Source organism: Camelus dromedarius, chromosome 12 (assembly GCF_036321535.1).
Source record: "Camelus dromedarius isolate mCamDro1 chromosome 12, mCamDro1.pat, whole genome shotgun sequence".
NCBI classification, from domain to species: Eukaryota; Metazoa; Chordata; class Mammalia; order Artiodactyla; family Camelidae; genus Camelus; species Camelus dromedarius.
Window position 1 is genome coordinate 58,375,047 of NC_087447.1, and position 14,628 is coordinate 58,389,674.

A 14,628-nucleotide genomic window follows, 5' to 3' on the forward strand; every position below is an offset into this window, starting at 1 on the left:
CTCTCAGTACTTTGTAGTTTGCTAGAATTCATTAGTGGATAAGAGGGTATTATAATGGTATTTGACCAGGAGATTGAGGAATGTTTAGGTCCTAGTTTGTTGTAACCTGATTGCCTTCTTTTGAGGTGCCCAAAGAAACTCAGATAACTTTTGCCCCACCTTGTTAAAATCTTCTGGAGAATGTTGATTTTTATTTTTTTTAAGTAAGCAAAATCGTGAAGTTCAGAATGCAACTTCTGCCTCACTTTCTGTGGGTAGTAGTTATGATGTCAGTTCAGTTCTCAAAGCCTGTGTTTCCTTAGATCTGCTTTTCACATGTGCAGCTTGGGAGTAAATGTGAGACTTGCATTGATTCATATACAGAATTAAAGGATTTATTTCTCCAGCCTTCTTTCTGGAATTTCTCTCACATTCTCCAGTCCCTTATTCCCAGTCCTCTGGCTATAAAGCCAGGGTTTTTCTTGGAGTTTTAGCTCCCTTTACTCTGCCAGAGGGGAGCAGTGAGTGACAAGTCAGAGTCAAATAACAGACACTCCTATCACACTCTTCTCACCACAGGGGTCCCTATTCCTGCTTCCTCTGGCCAGGAAGGGAGGATGTCTCAGGGACTTAGGTGCCTGCAATGCCACCACTGCCACTGCTGTCCTGCTGCCCCTGTGCAGCTTCATGACTGCACCTGGTCTTGGGGCATACTAGGGAGGGGGAAAAAGGAGGGGAAAAGGGCTTTCTCTTTACATTCTAGCTCACAGGGAACCCTTTACCTGCTTCTCTGGCTAGAAAGAGGGGATTTCTCTTGAGCTTATGCTCTCTGCGTAGTTCTAGGTCTTCGACTGCCCTCAGGTCAAACCAGAAGAGGAATACATTCAGTAAAATCACCACTATGCTAATAAATTCAGTAAAATCACCACTATGCTAAGTCATTCTTCAGGTTCTGACTTACACAATCTGCCTGCTATTGTTTGTTTTTCAGAGTCCTCAGGTAGTTGCTTTTTATGTTCTGTTCAGTTATGATCGGTTAGAGAGAAATACTGTAGGGCCCTTAGTCCATCTTGGCCAGCACCAGAAGCATCTGATTTTGGTTTTGAGTCTTTATTCTTCTTGCTTTCACCTTTCCCCCAAATCAGGTGGTTCCTCAGTCCTTTCATTTACATTTTCTTAATTAGGATAGTGCTTTAACAGAGGTCAAACAATAGTAGCTTAACCAAGTCAGAAGTGCACTTTTCTCTCAAGAAACAAGTCTATAGAGGTCAGTAGTCCAAGATAGTAGGGTGGCTCTACTAGCTCCTCTGTGGTTTCCACCACTGGCTCAAGGCAACCGCTCCAGTTACCATCTCCTAACTAGCAGGTAGGAAGAAAAGGGCAGGGGAGCAAGTGTGCATGTTTTTTAAGAAGTATAAAGGAGTGGAAGTGGTACCATTATTTCTGGCTATGTCCCACTGGCCAAAATTTAATCACATGGGCCACACCATTGCTGCAAGGGAGCTTGGGAAATGAAGTCTCTAGCTTGGTGGCCATGTGTCTAGTGAAATACTCAGGGAAGGCTAGTACTAAATACGGGGAAAATGGATCATAGTGGACAACTGCCAGTCTGCCATATCCTGAGAGTTTGGGGGGAAGAAACTACAAAATACCTAACAATGCTAAAGTGATTTTTTTCAATCTTTAAATAATGTAAAGCTGCCAAAAAAAATCCTGTAGAGGCAAACACAAAATGGGAGCAAGAATTCAGAGAAGCAAGCATCAGTTAATTACCTGTGACTAAGGTCTTTTAAATCAATGTTAGAGATAAATATTTTGTTTTGAAATAACTTCAAACTTAGAAGACTCAAGAATGGTGAAAAAAAAAAAAAATACCACCACTCCATCCACAGAACTAAGTGCAAGTAGCTGACATATGCCCTATCACTTCTGAACACTTTAGAGCAGAATGCCTTACAAATAAGGATATTCTCCCATAAAACCACAACATAACCACCAAACTCAGAAATTAACATTGATTCATTGTTACCATATAATCCATGGACTCAATGAAAATTCTGCCAGTTGTCCCAGTAATGTCCTTTTAAGCAAAAGGAGCCAATCTATGATCATGTGTCACATCTAGTTGCCATTATTTCCTAATCCCCTTCAACCTGGAACAGTCCTCAGCCTTAACTTGACTTTCATGGCTGACACTTCTGAAGATGTCAGTCCTACCACTTGGATTTGTTTGATTTTTCCTCATGATAAAATTCCTGTATTTTTTGTCAGAAATATCACTGATGTGATGTTATGGTCCTTGTATTCAGTCCTATCAGGTGGTACCCAATTCAGTCTGTCTCATTACTGGCCATGTTAACTTTGATCATTTGATTAAGTGATGCCTGCCAGGCTTACCACTATCAAGTTGTTTTTTTCTTTTGTAACTAATAGGTATTTTGTGGTAGGTACTTCTGAAAGTAAGTAAATATCCCATTCCTCATCAAATTTTGCCTACTAGTTTTAGCATCTACTGATGTTTCTTTGCTAAATGCGTAATCGTGATGATGACTGCTAAATAGATTTTTCTAATTCCACCATTCCTCTACATGCATTAGCTGGCATTCTACTATAAGGCAAAGTGTTTGCTTCTCCCTAGTAATTTGTATCAATATAGACCTAAGGATTTTTATTTTATTCAATGAGTTATAATCCATTTCTATCACTGATGTACAAATCATGACCAGTGGGAGCCCTTTAAGCTGGCTTGTTTTTTTGTTTTGTTTTAAATCATTCAAAAAAAATCTTAGAATGGTTTTAGAGTTCCTTGTACACTCATCATCCAGTTTCCCTCATTGTTAACATCTATTTCTATGATAAATTTGTCACAACTAAGGAATCAACACTGGTCCTTCACAATTAAACTTCACACTTTATTCAGATTTCACTAATTTTTCACTAATATCCTTTTGCTGTTCCAAGATCCCATCCAGGACACCACATTTCATTTAGTGGTCAGGTCTCTTTAGCCTCCTTTGGTCTGTGCTCTTTTTGGTCTGTGTCCTTTTGTCATATTCCTCATTTTTTGAACACTTCCATAACTCTTCATCATAACAATATGTTCCAGGCTACTCTAATATTTTTTCTGCCCTACCTCTGTAATCAGCCATTTCCCCAAGGAGACTTGGTTCCTTTTAATGGAGAATTGTATTAAGAAACTATCATCTGAGTGCTAGTCTATTTCTCATTGCTATTGGGATGTCAGAGGAACTCTCTGCTCTCTGTAGGTGAAGCTGAGGAATTCACACCCCCCCCAACACACACCACACCACACCATACATCTGTATTTCTGTATCGATATAGTGAAGTGAGTTCACACCGATACAACCAATTCCAACCCAAAATCCTACAGCTAAGTGTACTTTTTTTCCCTTTCCACATTTGTAACTCCTATCTGACAGTGAGAAGCCTAAGTCCCATTATTCTCAACGTATTAATAGATAAACTCTTATATGATCTCCAATCACCACTGCTGCCCCCCTAATATATATGTCCTCTGCACCCTGACTGGGTTCTGACAGCCCGCACCAGAGTGCTACTACCACCCTGACCCTTGCTTCAACGTCCTCCTCACCCTCTCCCTCAGACTCCAATATCTTCTGCATCCCCACCTACTGCACTGCAGACAACTACCATGCTCCCCTCCATGTAGGGGACTGAACTATTAAGAAATGAGAGAAGGAAGAAAGAACAAAGAGGGAAGGAAGGAAGAGGAGAGAAGGAAGGAATAGGGCTTTATTATTATGGACCAAGCATAGGCCAGGAAACAGCCTAGCCATTTTAGAAAATACTAAAGCTGTTAGAGAGGATATCTTCAAAAGGTTGAGAATATAAATGTCAATGTAGAATTGTGTACCCAGCAAAACTATTACAAATGAAAGCAAAAGAATTTTAGGAAAAAAAGCTTATTTAAAAACCAAAAAAGTCTACCAACAATAAAATGTATTTTTCACAGTGACAATGCATATTTATGTAAAGTATTAATCAAAGTTGATCATGTAATAGGAACTAAAGGAACCTCCAAAAGATGCTCTTAAAGTGGAATGATCTTAGAAGAAAGGGTTGAAATGCAAAAAGAAATAGTGAGCAAAGAAACTGATGACATATTGAGCAAATTTAAACGAACTGATTTTTATAAATTTGTGGGGCTGAAAGATGCTTGACGACATTAATAGTTAAAGCATGTTGTGTTCCTACAAGAGGTGGGAAAAGATTTTGAATGTTTGAATTTTTCTAAGCTATTTAGGTACTGAAAGTATAGAAGTAAGGTATGTAACAGGACATACATATTAGAGAAAGAGACTCTGGGTCCAAAATTCCAAGCTTCAAATCTCAGCCCTGCCATTTATTAGCTATGTGCCTTTGGGCAAAAAACTTTCCTGTGCCCAGGGTTTAATTTTTTAAAAAATCATAATAGAAATAATACTAGTATCTAATTCATAGGGTTGTATCAAATGAAATGTGAAATCATTTCGATTTGGAACAGTATCTTAACCATAATAACTGTTAAGAAGTTTTAACCACAATTACAAATTTCCAAAATAGCGGAGGGGAAATATGGACCTTAATCCAAAAGAAATAAAAAAGGATGAAAAATACAGAAATACGTCAAAGAGCACGAAATAAGAACAAAAATAGATGAACAGATAGCAATATGTAATGTAAAACAGTGAAAAAAAAAGAATATAATGTAAATGGATTAAATTCTTCAGTTAAAAAGATAAAACTTATCAGACCAGATTGAAGGGAAAAAAAAAAAAAAAAGCCTAGCAATATGTTGTTCTCAAGAAACAGAGCTAAAATATGAAGCCGACGGAAGGAGATACAACACAGTCAACGGACGGGACTCTTCTTCCACTACCTACCCTTCCCTGCCCTTCTTGACCCACCCTGTCTCTTCAGCCTCTCCCAGACTTCGCCCGCGCCACGCGCACCCCCAAGTCCGTCCTCAGCCTCTTTCCTTCCTAGGAGGAGGCGGGGAGTCGAGGATGCTGAAGCTCCGGCGCTTCTCCCTCCGCCAACCGCTTCACTCCGGCGGCGGCCGCGGTGACGTCTGCCGGGGGGCGGGCCTCACGCCCTCGTTCTCCTCCGGTTCGGGGCCCGCCCCGCCGCGATTGGTGAAGAGGAGCGACGTCACTGCGGCTATAAAAAGGAGGGCTTGTGACGCAAGAGCGCCTGGGCGCACGCCGATTGGCTCCCTGGAGGCCGGCGCTCTGTGAGCTCGGTGTCCCGCCGCCGCGGCTCCACGACGACCAGTACAGCTCCCTGCTCTGCAGCTGACGCCACCGCCGCCGCCTGTGTCGCCGCCGTGGGACCGGCTGTATGATTAGGCCACAGTCTCTAATGAGTACACTAACTCCTTACTGTGGTTTTCTTGGTCACGCATTTATGGAGTTCCTGAAGGGCCCCGGAGACTACCGCCAGGCGCAGCACGACCTTTATGAGGACAAGTGAACTGAAGAAATTCATTACTACTCCACCAAGAAGCCCCCGTAAGAGCGGTCATCCTGGACACAGAAGTGTAGGACTGGAGTCTGCAGAGCACTGTGCAAGAATTCTGACCTGGATGGGGTAAACCTCGGTGCTCTTCCTTCCCACTGACTCAGTGTTACTGAACTGAAGGATGGCTTCTTGTTAGAAGGCGCCTTTAATTTCCCGTTAGTCCCAATTTCATATCCAGAGCATTGAGAATTCTGAGTGGGGCATATTGAAGTAGACTTCAGTTCCTTTACATCATTTCTGCATTCAAGAATTTAATTTTTTCTTTCGTAACCGTATAGTGGTTTTGTTTGTTTGTTTTGTTTTTAAACTAAACTAACATGGCTCCACTGAATCGCCCAGCCCCTGTGGAAGTCACATACAGGAACATGAGATTTCTTATTGCACACAATCCAACCACTGCAACCTTAAACCAATTTATAGAAGACCTTAAGAAATACGGAGTTATGTGAAGCAACTTATGACACTGCTCTTGTGGAGAAAGAAGGCATCCAGGTTCTGGATTGGCCCTTTGATGACGGTTCATCACCGTCTAACCAGATTGTTGATGACTGGTTAAGTCTTGTAAACATTAAATTTCGTGAAGAACCTGGTTGTTGCATTGCTGTTCATTGTGTTGCAGGTCTTGGGAGAACTCCAGTGCTTGTTGCCCTAGCACTAATTGAAGGTGGAATGAAAAATGAAGATGCAGTACAATTTATAAGACAAAAGCGGCGTGGAGCTTTTAACAACAGCAAGCAACTTTTGTACTTGGAGAAATATCGTTCTAAAATGAGGCTGCGCTTCAAAGACTCCAGTGGTCATAGAAACAGCTGTTCCATTCAATAAACCTTGGCTGCTGTTGCCTTGGAAGTGGAACTTGAGACAGGACTTAATTTATCGTACGTATTAGCCAACATATAGGCTTAATGAATGACAAGTCTAATGGCGCTTCCATAGGAATACTGAAAAGCCACAAGCCTGACAGAATTGCAGCCTCTCAGTTCGGCTTACTACTATTCCCATGCCAGAAACAATATGTAAGAACTTGAGAGATTAGGTGCCAAAATACTCAGCACAATATCTGTATATTTTTAGTACCATACAGAATTAAAATCTTAGGAATTATGAACAGCACTATTAAATGTATGTGGTTTATTCCTTCAGTCATCTTAAACATTGCAAATAGGACCCATATGGTTATTTGTCTGCTTCCTTATGTTTACTACCCTACACGTGTACCAGGATACATCAGGTTTGTGCAACAATCGATTTTGTTGGATTCTTACCAAGACTTATGGTGATTATTTAATGTCTTCATATAAATCTCACTTTGTGCTGTTATGAAAACCTCCGTTTTGAAAAAAACACATCTCTGGTTGAAAGTTTATGTAAAATATACATTGTACAGGAGCCATGTGTGTAATGTCTTCAGACAAAAAAGTCTTAGCCCAGTGTTTACACGTGAGATGCAATTTTAGAGGGGAGAGCCTGAAGACAGAATGGGAGGAGGCTATGAAATATTTCTAGCAAAATGTTGCCTTTGCCTTGTGCAGAATGTATAGAATAGGTCCTTTTACTTACTAAACTTTTTTTTAAAGGTAGAGATACTTTGTGGCCAAAACATTTCTTAATTATAAAATTTCTGAAGGTCTTATAATTCTTTGCCATACCTATTGGAAGTTGTTTATTAACTATTATTTTTGTTTGAAGTGTGATCTTTTTTTTCCTGGTCTTTCCAACCAAAAAAGAAGTGGGTTTCTACTAATGAATTGATCAGACATCTGTTATATGATTTTGAACTGTGAAACTTAACAGTTGGACACTTGATACTTTGTTTTATCATGTAATTGATAAAATGATGGTATGTATTAATGTTAGTTCAATCATATATTTACAGTGTCTGGGAATACAGTTCTGTAGGAGAAATAATTTATCAGTATTCACCATTCACCATCTAGTACAAGAGCTTAAACATCTAAATAAATAATGACTTATAAGAGAGAGACAGAGACTTAATCTAAGCAATATGGTATAACTGTGTTAGTAAAAGTAGAAACAAAGGCATTATGAGAAAGAAAATCATTACTTAATGTTTCAATAGTTTCAATTCCCCAGTAAGTTATAATAATTCTCAACTTTATGTATCAGATAACATTGGTTCAGAATATATAAAGCAAATATGGAGAGAACTGTAAGAAAAATGGACGGGTTTACCATAGTGATAGGAAATTTTACTATTTTTCTTTCAGTAACAGATCAAATCGATAAAAATCAGTAAGGATATAGATTTGAACAAAACAATTAACAAGCTTGATCCCATGACCATGTAAGGGCCACTGCATCCAGTAGTGAGAATCCATATTCTTTTTAAGAATATATGTAATATTTTATTAAATTTGACTATATTAGGCCTAAATAATTTCAGCAAATTTTAAAATATTTGAATCACAAAGGTAAGTTTTCTGACTATAATTCAATTAAGTTAGGAAAAAAGTTAATTAATCATTTGGAACTTTGAAAATCTGTGTCTAGAGACTTCCACTTCTATATAGGATGTAGTAAGTCGTGGCAGCCCCAAACCCTCCTGCAACAGCCAGAAAAATATGGATAAATTACAGAAGCATTTAAAGGCATGTGAGAACTGTGAAAGCAGCAAGGATTAGGTGAACAGGAATTCCAGAGAGGAAGGCGCTCTCCTGAGGTGAGTGGCCACTTTGTTTGCTGGGGGCATTTACTGATTCTGGACAGAGACTCAACAAGGAGCCTCCACAAGGCTCAGGCTTGGTTCTTGCGCAGGGTCTCTACTGAGGGAAAGAGAAACCCAGCAAGGCTTTTGATGGTCATGTGGGGCTGGTGCAACAGAATGGAAACTTGAGAAGCTTGTCTAGTTACCTCATACTGCAAGTTGAGCTCTTCAGGAGACAGGTACTGAATCTGGGGTTTGCATTTGGAGGCTTACTGGGAAATCATCTCAGCAACACTTGTCAGGGAGCAAGAGAACCAGGGTACTGCAGAAGAAGTTGAATGGTGAAACAAGAGTGGCCTTAGCCAATCTCCCAGGGACCTCTGAGGCTGGGATAGCTATTTAGAGATGTCTACAACTGTGGCAGGAGGGTTGGACCTTTGGGCTCGAATCAACCAGTCATTGGATGCACGCTGTCCCTGGGGATGAGGGTGTAACCTTGGATGAATCATCTTTCTGCAGTCAAATGCAACCCTCAGGGAGGGATGCAGCTGTGAGCCTGCAGCTGATAATAATCCTGGCAGCTGGGGGGATGAGTGTTTCAGACCTTTAGAGGGATCTGGGTGGTACAACCACAGCATCCACTGTACTAAATGACACTTGCTGAGTTCTGGGATTGTGTATGAGAGGCTGGGGAGTTAGAATAAAGGCTTTTAAAAAACATAGGGAAGTCTCCCAAAGAGGCTCAAATCCTCTCCAACACTTACTTTTTAAAAATTATAGCCATTCTGGTGAGTGGGAAGTGGTATCCCATTGTAGATTTAATATGACTAATGTTAAACATCTTTTCATATTCTTCTTAGCCACTCACATATCTTTCTCAGTAGTATGTCAATTCAAATATCTTGCCCATTTTTTCAATTGGGTTTTTTTTTTTCCTCTTCTTGAGTTGTAAAAGTTCTTTATATAGTCTAGATCCAGTGCCTTTATCAGATATATAATTTGTAAATATTTTCTCCCAGTCTGTTATTTGTCATTTTTTCCTTGATGGTATATTTCAAAGTGCAAAAGTATAAACATTTGGTTAAGTACAATTTATCAGTTTTCTCTTTAATGAATCATGCTTTTAAATTGTATCAAGAAGTTTCCTCAGTCACAAAGATTTTTCTGCTATATTTTCTTCTAGAAATTGTACAGTTTCAGCTCTTACATTTAGGTCTACGATCCATTTTGAGTTAATTTTTTACATGGTGTGAGGTAAATGTCTATATTCTTTTTTTTTTTTTTTGGCATGTGGATATCCAGTTGTTCAAGCATCATATGTTCAAAAGACTATCCTTTCCTCCATCGAATTATCTTGGTAGTTGAAAAATCAATTTACCATGAATGTGAGGAATTCTCAATTCTGTTCCACTGATCTATATGACCACACAGTCTTGATCATTTATAGTTTTGTAGTAAGCTTTGAAATTGGATCGTGTACTTTGTTCTTTCCCCAAAATTTTGGCTATTCTAGGCCCCTTGCATTTCCATATAAATTTTAGGATCAACCTGTCAATTTCTATTTTAAAAAAAAGCCTGCAGGGGCTTTTCTAGATATAGTGTTGAATTTACAGATAATTTGAAGAGAACTGCAGCCTTGACAGTACCAAGTCTTTAAATCCATGAATGCGGAACATTTCTCCATTTATTTATATCTTCTTTAGTTTCTATCAGCATTGTTTTGTAGTTTTCATTGTACAAGACTGGCACCTCTTAGTTTGCTTAAGTATTTTTTTCTTTTTGATGCTATTGTGCATGGAATTGTTTAAAAATTTTATTTCTAGATTGTTTGCTGCTAGTATGTAGAAATACAGTTGATTTCTGTATACTGACCTTGCTTTCTATGACCTTTCTAAACTCATTTATTAGGGGAGAGAGGGAAGGAGGGAGGAAGAGAAGGAGGTGAGGGTGAGAGTGATGCACGTGCTGTTCTGTTTCTACTTGCAGGGTCACATCATCTGTGAATAAAGGCAGCTTTACTCTTTTTTTTTTTTTTCTCAATCTGGATGCCTTTAATTTCTTTTCCATTCTTTACTGAACTAGACTGTCCACGTTGATCAGAAGTGGTGAAAACACGTTCTTAGGGAGGAAGTACTCGTTCTTCCCCACTAAGTATGATGTTAGCTGTTGGTTCTCCATCAGGTTCAGGATGTTGTCTTCTATTCCTAGCTTGAAAGCTTTATCATAAGTGGGGGATGAATATTTTAAAATGCTTTTTCCATATCTATTGACATGATCTTGTGGTTTGTGTCATTCATTTTATTAATATCATGTACTATGTTGGTTAATTTTTTTTTTGTTTTATTTATTTATTTATTTTTTTACGGGGGGTAGTAATTAGGTTTTTATTTACTTATTCACTTTTTTTTAACAGAGGTACTGGAGACTGAACCCAGGACCTCATGCAGGCTAGGCATGCACTCTGCTGCTGAGCTGTACCTTCCCCCCACGTTGTTTAATTTTTATACATTAAAACAATTTTGCGTTCCTGGGGTAAATTCTACTTGTTGATTGTGTGTAACTGTTCTATACTGATAGATTGCTTTTGCTAGTGTTTCCTTTAGGATTTTGCATCTATATTCATGAAGGATATTGGTTTTCTTATGTTGTTTTTACCTGGTTTTGGTATCAGGGAAACACCGGTATCCTAGAATGATTTTGGAAGTGTTCCGTCCTCTATTTTCTGAAAGAATTTATGAAGGATTGGTTTTATTACAACTTTAAATATTTGATAAAATTCACCCATGATGAATTCTGGGCCTGGGCTTTTCTTGGTGAGAAGAATTTTAATTACTAATTCAGTTTCTTTACTTGTAGGTCTATTGATTTCTGCTCTAATCTTTGCTTACTTTGAATTTTGTTTGCTTTCTCTTTTCTAGTTTCTTAAGGAAGAAGTTTATGTTATTGCTTCGAGAACTTTTTTTTCCCTTTTTTTCTGAGATCAGCATTTAAAGCTCTGAAATTTCCCTTTAAGCACTACGTTAGCTATGACTCATTTGATTTGATTTTTCTTTACTCAATTCAACATACATAATTTACCTTGTGATTTCATTTTTGAACCATGACTTATTTAGAAATGTATTTAATTTTCAAGGAGTTGGAAATTTCCAATTTCCTTTTTACTGTTGTTCATATCTAATTTAATGATAAACGCTGTCCAGGAAGACTTCCTGGAGCCAAATGCATCTGAACTCCAATGATGGATGACGTCTCCAGGCAGAAAGCTGGGGTGAACTGAAATGTAATTGGTAAAGGGCAGAGAAGCAGAGGGAAGGGCTTTCCAGATAGAGACCAAGCACGTATAAGAGAACAGGCCTGAAAGCGCATGTGTTCAGCGCGAGCAAGATTTTCCCTGTAGCTGGAACAAAGGAAATGTAATTTGTATCTTCTTGCTTTTTGACTTGGTCAGTACAGTTAAAGTTTGTTAATTTAGTTGATCTTGTCAAAGAACCTGTTTTGGTTTCACTGATTTTCTCTTCCTTTTGTATTACATTGAGTATAAAGGAGGTGTAGTTGGGGTACAGAGGCAGTTGTGGGATAGGTTGTAGAAAAGTTAATGTAAAAGGCTCCCTGGTGTTCAGATTCCAGCTTCACACTTCAGACCCTTTTCTGAAGAGGTTCTCATTATCCATGAGTCCACGGATCATAGAACAAGGATGTTTTCTCAGGATAGTCTTGTCTGAGCACCAGCACCATGGAAGCAAATGTTGGAAGAATAAGACCTGGGCAAGGGGTGACTGATGTCTCTGCTAATTACTCTTCCAGGAGCCCCGCAGTCCACCTAGCCTGTCACTGCAAGGTGGCCATACAGGACCTATTCATTGTGGGCAGTGGGGATCCTGAGGCTGAGCGGGCAGCAGGGGTGGGCAGTGGCGGGTCACTGGGCGTGGACTGTTTCCTGTGTTACACACTGAAGTTAGAGGCTGGATGCTGCCATCTCAGTAGATGTTAGGAATTTAGCAGAGTCTCTGACTGTGGGCGCTGCAGGCTCGTCTCTCCCACCCCACTCCATGGTGTGGGCTCTGCTGGACATGAGGGAGGTGAAGGCTACCACTGCACTTGGTCTAAGAAGCGCCCAGGACAGACTGACACCATTCTATAAAAAAAGCTCAAAGTTTGTTGAATTCAGAGGGTGAAGGGTGGAAGAGAGTGTTCCAGAGCCAGGAAAATGAAATCCTCTTCCCTAGGACTCCCCTTGGAGCTCTTCCCCTCACAGCCTCTCTTCCTCCTTCCTCCTTGGTGTGCTGACTCCTCCCCACCCACATTTCTCTGGTTTTCCTTTTGGTAATAACCAAAAAGGAATGCCTCATACTCAAGAACCCACAGGGCAGTGACTATCTCTGACTTGGGAGCTGCCTCCAGCCACTCAGCTCCCACACCCAGCTGAGTCTTAAAGGGTGCATTCTCCCAACAGACTGCACTTCCTGACGGGTGAGCCATGCCTTCTGGCCAGTGGCTGCTTTTACATCCCTCATTCTGCCGTTAACCTTACCTATCCTTCACTCCTGGGACTCAGTGCAAACACTGCCCCGCCGATGCCTTCTCTTACATCCTCATAGGACATATCCCCTCCCTTTTTTAAGCACCCTTGACCTTTACCTGTAGTTCTTGCATGGACTTAGCACTTTCTCCCTTGTGGCAAAATGAATTGTGTCCGTATCTTCTCAGTCCCTCTACAAGACCCTGGACTCTATAATACAGGGAGAGTTCTAGGCAGGATTCTAGATTTCCCACAAGGTCTAGCCAAGGTCTAGTTGGCCATTCATAGATGAAGGAATTCTTAGGAAGTCAGAAGAGGGTTATAGAAAAGTGAACTCAAGGCCTTCAGGGACAAGGCTCTCATTCGCTGTACACCTGGGCATCTCCCCTCACACCAGAAAGGTTCAAAGGAAAAACACAGTGACGAGGACGGCCATTTTGGAACCCATTTATATTGTCAGCGTTACTCTGGGCTTCATGCAGCCCCACACCAGCCTCTCAAATTGCATCAGACATTCTGAACATTCATGGCTTCCTTGGGCCAAGTGTAGCTGTCCAGCGTAAAGGAGTCATAGTCTGGAGTATAGACCAGGGATCTTACAAAAGCCTCCTTGTCCTTGGGCTCTGGGTAGTAGGAGGCCAGGTTGTGTTTGTACGCGAAGTCGAGGACCTAGGGAAAAATACGTTTGACTGAGGACCTGGGTCCAAGGCTGAACCTGCCTAAAGGCCCTCGCCTGGGAGCCTGTGGGAGGGGAGTAGACCCCGAAGCGCCAGACGCGTTCCTCTTATGAGTTGTGGCCCATGAAGCCACTGAATGGGAGGGATTTTGAGTTTTCTGCCTAGAAAGGAAGCTGTGACAAGTGGAATAAACACGGGGCCAGGATCAAGAGGCCTTGGACTAAAGTCTGCTTCTGCTTCCACCTGCCTGTGGGTCCTCAGCTATGACACTATCCTTGCTGAACCTCAGTTTCCTGATGTGTAAAGTAGGGGTAGTGAGAACTTTCTCTGGCATGGTGGAGAATAAAATTAGGTAGCAGGCAAAGTGTTCAGTACCCTGACGTTTTTTCTCTCCTAAATGTGGCTTGAATTGGAAGAGCAGCCTGGAACATTGTTTTCCGGGTATTAGATTTGGCTTCAGAGGAGCATGAATCTAAATAGTCCCCAAAAGGGAGGAACTGGACAGGGTGGAGCTGGACTATAAGCTGGACTGTTGGTCTCGAGGGCTGATTCTGGATCCTGCCCTGGACAGCTCTTGAGGAGCGCACGCTGCTGTGCAGTGCATTTTCTGAAATTATTCATAAAACTTACAGGACATGTAAAAAATATATTAAAAGAAACAATAGTATAATAAACCCCCATGTAGTCATCATCCAGATTTAACAATTATCAATGTCGGGTCAGTCTTTTCTGCACCTTGTTCTGACTCTTGGAAACCCCATCATCTCTGTACCGTCATCTATTGGGCGACACTTTTACTTGGAATCGTCTGTGAACCCGATTGCCCCATGGCCCAGCCATTCTGAGAGGAAGGGGAGGCGTGAGCATCTCCTCTGGCTGGAAAAGCACTGAGTGTAGTAGAGCTTTTTCACTGTTCTCGTTTAATCCTCTCTAAACCTCTGGGAGAGAGGAATTCCTGGCTACTTTGGAAAAGAAGGAAACTGAGGCTCAGGGAAGTGAAGTGACTGGCCTAGGGTGACTGCAGCTGACTGGCTGAGCTGGGACCCAGAGCCTGAGCTCCCTCCATGGTATTATGCAAGCTGACCTTTCTGTGTAAATGGGCACTTATGATTCATTTAAAAAAAATTCCACCCACATTCTGGTCCACAAAACCAGGGACACTGCTGACCTTTCTGCCTGGTGTTGGAGGGGAAATCCAGAAGCCTTCCCAGCACTGCCCTGAGTGGGTGTTGGGGTCGGGCTGGAGC

The 14,628-nt window shown here is 41.0% G+C and overlaps 4 protein-coding genes across 10 annotated transcripts in view; 3 read left to right on the forward strand and 1 right to left on the reverse strand.

Annotated features, from left to right (window-relative positions):
• The window catches only part of CCDC81 (coiled-coil domain containing 81), a 56,676-nt gene extending 51,607 nt beyond the window's left edge, over window positions 1-5,069 (forward strand). The window contains exon 16 of the mRNA XM_064492779.1: window positions 4,987-5,069. Coding sequence (XP_064348849.1) covers window positions 4,987-5,068 — 82 coding nt within the window. The 3' untranslated portion in view covers window position 5,069. The remainder of the gene's footprint in view (window positions 1-4,986) is intronic.
• Window positions 5,070-5,340: 271 nt separating this feature from the next.
• LOC135322686 (uncharacterized) lies at window positions 5,341-5,472 on the forward strand. Its single transcript, XM_064492788.1, has one exon. The coding sequence runs from the start codon at window positions 5,341-5,343 to the stop codon at window positions 5,470-5,472; it is 132 nt and encodes a 43-aa protein (XP_064348858.1).
• A 6-nt stretch (window positions 5,473-5,478) lies between these two features.
• On the forward strand, window positions 5,479-6,866 carry LOC105097916 (protein tyrosine phosphatase type IVA 1-like). The gene is given in 2 exon segments (XM_064492787.1): window positions 5,479-5,962; window positions 5,964-6,866. Coding segments are annotated over 2 exon segments (507 nt in total). The 5' UTR covers window positions 5,479-5,837; the 3' UTR covers window positions 6,346-6,866.
• A 6,269-nt stretch (window positions 6,867-13,135) lies between these two features.
• ME3 (malic enzyme 3) overlaps window positions 13,136-14,628 on the reverse strand; it is a 377,761-nt gene continuing 376,268 nt past the window's right edge. For all 7 annotated transcript variants that reach the window (XM_031460503.2, XM_064492780.1, XM_064492783.1 and 4 more), the window contains one exon: window positions 13,136-13,373. In XM_031460503.2, the coding sequence (XP_031316363.1) occupies window positions 13,212-13,373 (162 nt within the window). In that variant the 3' untranslated portion in view covers window positions 13,136-13,211. The remainder of the gene's footprint in view (window positions 13,374-14,628) is intronic.